Below are 7,207 nucleotides of genomic sequence, written 5' to 3'. Positions count from 1 at the left end.
ACACCCAGGTTCATAAAACCATATTTTGCTCTAAAATCTGTACTCCGTACAACACAAACGTGAAAAATACCCTTGTGGTTACGGAGTACATAATTTCTTGGGGGCATTTGGTCATTTTCTCCCTTGTTACTTGTAAGTACGCACACAAAGAAAAGGTCAAACCGGAGAAAAGCCAAGTCAAAAGAGAGAGAAAGAGAGAAAACATACGGAACCACCGCCGGAAACTCAGGTTATTCACTTCTTCTTCATCTTCTTCACACCCACGTGTCTTCTTATTTCTGCCAAGTCCCCTGATTTCTTTTAATTTTTTTTAATTTCCCTCTCATAAAAACATCTCCTTTCTCTAAACAACTCCCTCCATTTATCTCTCTTGAAGCACAACAACAATGGCAGAAGTGGACCCACCGGAGCAGCCCCGCCATATCCAAACCCGGCGAGCTCAATCATTCACTTCTCTCTCCTCCTTCTTCGCTGGACCTGAAAGCCCAACTCATCCTTCTCTGCCCTCTCTGTCGGACTCTGAACCTGATTCCTGCGATTTAGACCCGAAGCCGGACCCGATTTTCGAACCTGATGTAGACCATCTTCTTCATCATCATCGTTGTCATCATGAGCATGATCATGATCAGGTGAGCTATTCCAACTTGTTCCAGCGTAGTTCTTCTCAAAACGCCTTTATCTCTGATGGTGCAATTGGGCTAGGTTTGGGTTTGGGTTTGGGAACAGGGTTGGGTGACCCGAATTGTGAATTTTCGGGTGAAGGTGAGAGGATTGGTGGATTGAGTGATAAAGATGAGGTTGATTTAGAATTAGGGTTAGGGTTAGGTGCTGATCATGATGCTGGTCTGAATCCTAGTTATGCATCTCCAATGATTGAGGAACCGCAGCATTTTGAGGGTCTGCGTATTGTGAATATTGATGATTCTGACTCTGATTCTGAAGATGGTGATCATCACCATAGAGGGTTCGGTGGGGTTAGTGATTTCGATCGTCCGCCATACTGTTGGGATTATCTGGGGTTTAACAATGGGAATCGTAGTGAAAATGTTGAAACTCAGGAGAGAGAATCTGATGTGGGTAGTGTTGTAAATGATAATTTCGATGCTTTTTTTGTTGAAGAAGAAGGTTTTGTTGTTGTTGAGGATGATGATTTAGGAACACCAATTCAGCTGGATACTGATGTGTCAAATGTGTTCGATACGTATCAATTGAGGGCGGAACAGCAGGAAATTGCTATTGATTCTGATACTGATGAAGGTGGAGAACTTGGTGTGGAGGAAGCAATTCGTGATTTGGAGTGGGAAATCTTGTTAGCTGTTAACAATTTCAATCGTGAGGTTTATGATATGGATTTCAATGTGAATATGTATGAAGCGATTCTTGGTGAGGTGGAGGAGCATATGAATGACTGGAGGGGGAGTCCTCCTGCTGCTGACTCTGTTATTGTGAACCTTCCTAGTGTTACATTGTCTTGTGAGGTTTTGAAAGTGAGTGAAGTCGTTTGTGCAATATGTAAGGACGAAGTTTCTGAGGAGGAAGTGGTAAAGCAGCTTCCTTGCTTTCATTACTACCACGGGGAATGTATAGTTCCATGGTTGAGAATTCGAAATACTTGTCCTGTTTGTCGGCATGAGCTGCCCACTGATGATGCTGAATATGAGTTCAGGAAGAGGGAGAGGGAGATGGAAGAAGGGCTGAATGTTGATGCTAATGAGGACTTGTCTCCGGATTCACAGGTTAGGCTTGATTTCCATGTCTTTCTTTGAATGTCATGTAAGATGTTGATAAATGTGGGCTTCTCAATTAGTGTCAAATGCCTCCATTATTTATTGGAGCCATTTAATGTCGTATAGTTGATGCAAAACAGAACAAAATTAGCTGGATCATTTTAGTACAAATTCAAGCAACTGTAATTTTAAATCAGAAATCTAAATTGTACAGTATAAATGTTGTAAGTTATGGCACAAGTAATTAGAATTGTGTGTCGTTGTTGGTGTCTTTTTTTATACCCTCTATTGTTTGCTATTATCATATGGCCATGTATATGTTGTAAATGTAGAACAAACAAAAAATTAAGTGGAGGTGTTGATGTTTTTTGTTGGCATTCTGTGATTGCTCATGTGATAGGGCCAAGAAGTATGTTATTATTGGTATCCTTTTGGGAGCAAATTGGTGTTGCTCAATGCTCTGTCCTTTGATTTGAACTTCGAAGGGGTAAGTAGTTGCTCACTTAACCTAAGTGGAGGCTAAGTTGGTGAGATATGAAGTTGAAATAACGCAAATGCTCAACTCTGTTGAAAAATGGTCATGTTTTTGAATCCTAACTAATATAGAGTACCAAATAACCTGCTTTCCAAGGCATTCAAAACTTGGTAGGTACTTGTTTGGATGAATATGTGGGGGTTTGATTGGGTTTTCTTAAACTTTGAACTTCGAATTTCCTGAGTTAAATAGGTGCCGTGGAACATCGGGTTGCTGAGGGCCAAACCAACTTGCATCCTCTAAAATGCTTCAAGAGTATGTGCATTGAAGTTCTGTTTTTAGATGGAAATGGAGTATAGAGATTACTTTTGTTAGTGATGCCGGATTTAGGAGAATCTTAGAGTGACCAATCTGGACTAACAACTTGTTGTCTCATAACTTTTTGATTAAGATTTTTATATTTTGTTTGGAATTATTGTGTTGCCAACTGGGCTAAGCAAAAATGTGGATACGGATTGGACATCAAAATTTTGATTTTGGGATATCTGATACCCAATGTATTTCGAATAATAGATATTCAATCCGTATCCAAAGTTTGGGGAAATATAATACAAAAATTTATTAAAATTTTTTAATCTTGATAAAAAGTTGTATCAAGATTTAGTAGTTTTGTGTCATTATATATTATCTATGTTACCCGGACTCGGATATCTATATTGGACACCGGTACGTGTCCAAGTGTCCGACACGACTATTTTGTGAAAAGATTGTACGACTTTGGTCCAAAATGAGGTGTCGAAGTTTACATACCCATGTCCGGTATTTGAGGTAAAAGGAAGAGTCTGGGTAACAGAGTATATTATTGTTGATATGTTTTTTAACAAAAATGTGAGAAGTTGGATATCCGTTATATATGACTTGTATCGGATCTGAAAACTTTCTGAAATCTGACTGGTGATCAGCCTTGGTAACACCATAGCTTGCGGAGTGAACACAATTACTTTCTGAAATTGCCCTGAAATCATACTTTATGAAAGTTGAATTGGAATGTCAAAGTGAGGTTCTGAAATCTGAATCATGGAAGTTGAATTGAAATGTAAAAGTGAGATTCTGAAATAGTGAAATCTGAATCATGGAAGTTGGATGCAGTAGAGGCATGGAGCTGTAGTTGTTAAAGTTTGAACCTTGGTTATATAGTTATAAATAAATTAGAATATAATGATTATCTTTGTGGTCCTTAAGAGATGAGTTTATTGAACAAAATGGTTATTGAGGAAAACATAGGTAATGTGTATAGCGCGAGTTATCAGAGGAAACAGTTGATGTCTTGTGGACCAGAGGAAACAGAACATATGCGCTTGAGATGTTTTATGATCAGAGGCAGGTTATGTTAAGTCAAACTCGAGGCCATAAGGTATACTAGTATGGTGTGGTTCCTAGATTTGGGTCTTGCTGTTATTCTGCTCTATTTCTGAATTGTTCTAGTGTAATATCAGGTAAAGATTGTAACCCCAGCAGCTGGTCCATTTTCAAGATCAGTATTGCTGCCTGACTGCCTGCCATTCTTGTTAGCTAACAGATTTTTAAACCTGGTATATTGGAAGATGTTGTTTTGTAGAATTTTGGGGGCTTGGGTCCAACTGTGGATGAAAAATCTGGATCTACTCTTCACATAGATGCTATGCATCAGATTAAGATGGCCCCAAAAAATCGGGATGTTGTTTATGTAATCGGTGTGATTTACGTCTGTGATAACACGTTTTATAGAGCAGCTATGGTGTAGTTGATAAACTTGGTAGCTTACTGCCTTACCATGAGAAACGCCCTTGAGATGAATACTGCATTCTGCTGTTAAAATTCTTTGATCAGGAACAACACCCGACAGGGGAAGAAAAATGAAAGGTGCTGTGTATCTCATGCTGTTAACAACACCCGACAGGGGAAGAAAAATGAAAGGTGCTGTGTATCTCTGTGTGTGTTTTTTGAAAAAATAAAATGGCCTAATGGAGTTTGATCCTTATTTAGCTCAAGGAATAAGTGGAGAAGAATGCAAGGTAATCAAGTTTGACACAATCTTATTTGATTTATCTCCTTCCAAATCTGGTAAAGAGTGAAAAATAGAGCTGTGGAATATGGACAATGTTGCACAAGAAGCATGGTGCACAAGAAGAACATACGTGTACCAACAAAAGAACATGACCTTGCGATAAAAGAAATGTCATATATTATTTCAATTTTTTGTTATGAAAAATATATAGTATTTTACTTATTAAAAAAATAAAAATAAATAAAAATATTCATGTTCTTTTAACTATGTACTTGTGCTCTTACCGTGCATCATGCTTACTTGGCATCATGGTCCAACTTCTAAATTGCGATATTTCCTCCGTTTGGAGGAAACTTTGATAATAGTGGCTTCGCTTGCGTCTAAAATGGACACAATTAACGGTTATCGGTACTTATTACTCCCTCGGGCCTCAGCCCCTAAAGATTTGCCCCATGGAATAATTTCACTTTATTAATATTAGGGTGTAAGTTGTGCACACTTCTTTGTAAAGTGAGCCTACGGGGAGAGAGAGCAGGAGGGGAAAATTACCATTAAGATATGGGGCAAATTTAAACGATCGCCAAACAGAAAAATGGAAAAATCTTTTTAGGGACGGCGGAAGTACTTTTTATTAGAACCTAATTACCTATAGTACCAAAGTGGTTGATGGTACCCATAAAGCTCAAATTCTAATCGGTACCCGTAAAGAAATGTACTGCTAGTCAGTTGACTCAGTACCAACATACGCGTCTTTGCACCTTATTTTTATCGCTTATTACTTACTTTTCTTTTAATCACACCAGAAAGAAATTTCATATAAGACCCAAAAAATAAAAAAAATAATATTCAGATTAGGCCAAGACCAAAAATATACAAAACAAAACATGCTGGAACTAAAATAATCAGATTTGATCATAAACTAAAAAATCAGAAAATACGGAGTACTCCGTATGCATTATAGATTGGATTTGTGTTTTCTTTTTCTTTTTCTTTTTTTAAAATACACAAAAATTAGGATAAGTTTGGAGTCGCGTGGGCTTTGCGCCTATTCTCAAGTTCAATTTTAATTAAATCAGCAAAATAATTTTTTTTGTAGTAAAGGGGATTTGAAAATGTCCTTATTGTCAAATTAATTTCAGTTGTCAATCTGGACATTATACTCTGGGTTACCGGGTTGGTACTGTAATTCTAACTTATTGAGTACGGACTATGGAGTATTATACCTAAAGATCTCCACTGTATAATTGATTGATATTCCCTCCGTCCCTTAATACTCGTACCGCTTTTTTTTTTGGGTCGTCCCTTAATACTTGCACCGCTTCTATAAATAGAAATTTTTACCAATACTATAACCGGGTTCTTTGCAATGTCAACAAGCTTCACCGCCACCTGACAGATGACCCTAGATGTGTGAGATGTCATGACAACAAAGTTGAGACCTTGCTACACTTGCTAAGGGATTGTCCAGCTGCAAGAAGTGTATGGGCTAGTGTAGGGGAAGCTGCAAACTATCCATCCTTTTACACTGGAGATTTACAAACATGGCTGATCCGTAACCTTCAAGCTGAAGGTCTCATCTTCTGTGAGAAGTGGCCTACTTGCTTCGCGTTGACCCTTTGGTGGAACTGGAAATGGAGAAACAACCTCTGCTTTGGGAGAGGAAGTGAGATCCCCATAGACACTGAAAGCTTTCTACATGCTAGAATTGAAGGCACCTGGGAAGCGATCCACAACAATAATCAAGCAAATACCAATACCTCTCAAGCAAACAGAAGGGAGATACTGATTAGCTGGTGTAACCCGCCTAATGGTTGGATAGCACTCAATACTGATGGAGCCTCAAAAGGCTCTCCAGGACCCGCAGGTGGTGGAGGTGCTCTACGTGATCAAACTGGCTGCTTCATCAAAGGGTTTGCAGCCAACTTTGGCCTATGCTCTTCGTACAAAGCAGAATTGTTAGCAGCATCTATAGGTCTGGAAATGGCAAAGAACATGGGAATTGAGAAGCTAGTTCTACAGATGGATAATCAAGCATGTCTAGAAGCCTTACAAAATGATGAATACCAAGGTGGAGAATGTTTTCATATAATCTCCAAATGTCGTAGCTTACTTGCATCTTCGGATTGGGAGGTTCGACTCGCTCACTGTTATCGTGAAGGAAATAAAGTTGCAGATAGATTAGCTAATTTAGGTGTTGTCCAAAACGACAGATTAGTTTATTATGATACCCCTCCGTATCAAATTACTAGTCTGCTCCGAGAAGACATCATAGGTGTGGCATGGCCACGAGTTATTGCTTGATTTAATTTCTTAGTTTGTACGGGCTTCTCCCTCTTATGCATCAAAAAAAGAAAACCTACACCACTACTCCCTACAAAAAATTATTTAAAAATTCACACCCCACACTCACCACTCCTCGAACCTTACACATGTCCCACTAAGTATATTAAAAAAAAAATTCACTATCAACTAACATCCATTAAATTTTTTTCCCTCTCTCCCTATTTTCTCTCTCTTTTTAGTGTTTACAAAAATTAGGGTTTTCTACGGATGAAGTAGCCAATTTTCTTCGAAAATTTGGTTATTTCTGCCCCTCTCTTCAATTTTGTTTTTTTTTTTTTTTTTTTTTGCGTTAGATCTCAATAAAACTACATAGTTTCAGTGTAATAAGTACCCCTATGATGGGTTTGATTCTAGTTAAGTTTTGTGTGTTTAGTTTAGTTCAGGTTGTTTCTTTGGTAAAGATTTGTTCGGGATCGCAGAGGAGGTCAATCTTTCGAGGACAATCAGACGAATCAGACGGAAATCATATTTGCCACGGCTACAACAGATCTATAGATCCCCTCGCCGAGAAAGGCTGTAAGTAAATCACAGCGATATAAAAGAGGGTATACAAAATGTTTGATATACTGCGATCGTAGCTACGGTGAAAAGAAGTTTTTATACTATTAGGTTGTT

General features: G+C 38.3%; 1 protein-coding gene across 2 annotated transcripts; it reads left to right on the top strand.

Moving 5' to 3' along the window:
* LOC110791306 (uncharacterized) lies at positions 1–6,848 on the top strand. 2 transcript variants are annotated; one of them, XM_021996061.2, is made up of 3 exons: positions 1–229; positions 377–1,736; positions 5,627–6,848. In XM_021996061.2, exons 2-3 carry the CDS (start codon positions 387–389, stop codon positions 6,548–6,550), a joined length of 2,274 nt encoding a protein of 757 aa, XP_021851753.2. In that variant the 5' UTR covers positions 1–229; positions 377–386; the 3' UTR covers positions 6,551–6,848. The 2 variants fall into 2 exon arrangements, with proteins under 2 accessions (XP_021851753.2, XP_056692346.1); XM_056836368.1 differs by lacking the exon at positions 5,627–6,848 and adding an exon at positions 4,072–5,602 and having other exon boundaries at positions 54–1,736.
* Positions 6,849–7,207: the final 359 nt, after the last annotated feature.

The sequence above is a fragment of the Spinacia oleracea genome, chromosome 1 (genome assembly GCF_020520425.1).
Source record: "Spinacia oleracea cultivar Varoflay chromosome 1, BTI_SOV_V1, whole genome shotgun sequence".
NCBI classification, from domain to species: Eukaryota; Viridiplantae; Streptophyta; class Magnoliopsida; order Caryophyllales; family Amaranthaceae; genus Spinacia; species Spinacia oleracea.
This window is presented reverse-complemented; position numbering and strand designations above follow the sequence as displayed.

Bases quoted from the DNA above. Each gene is read 5' to 3' on its own strand.
- LOC110791306 (XM_021996061.2), top strand. From the start codon at position 387: ATGGCAGAAGTGGACCCACCGGAGCAGCCCCGCCATATCCAAACCCGG. The intron at 1,737-5,626 runs GTTAGGCTTGAT...AATGTCAACAAG, and splicing joins ACTTGTCTCCGGATTCACAG to CTTCACCGCCACCTGACAGA.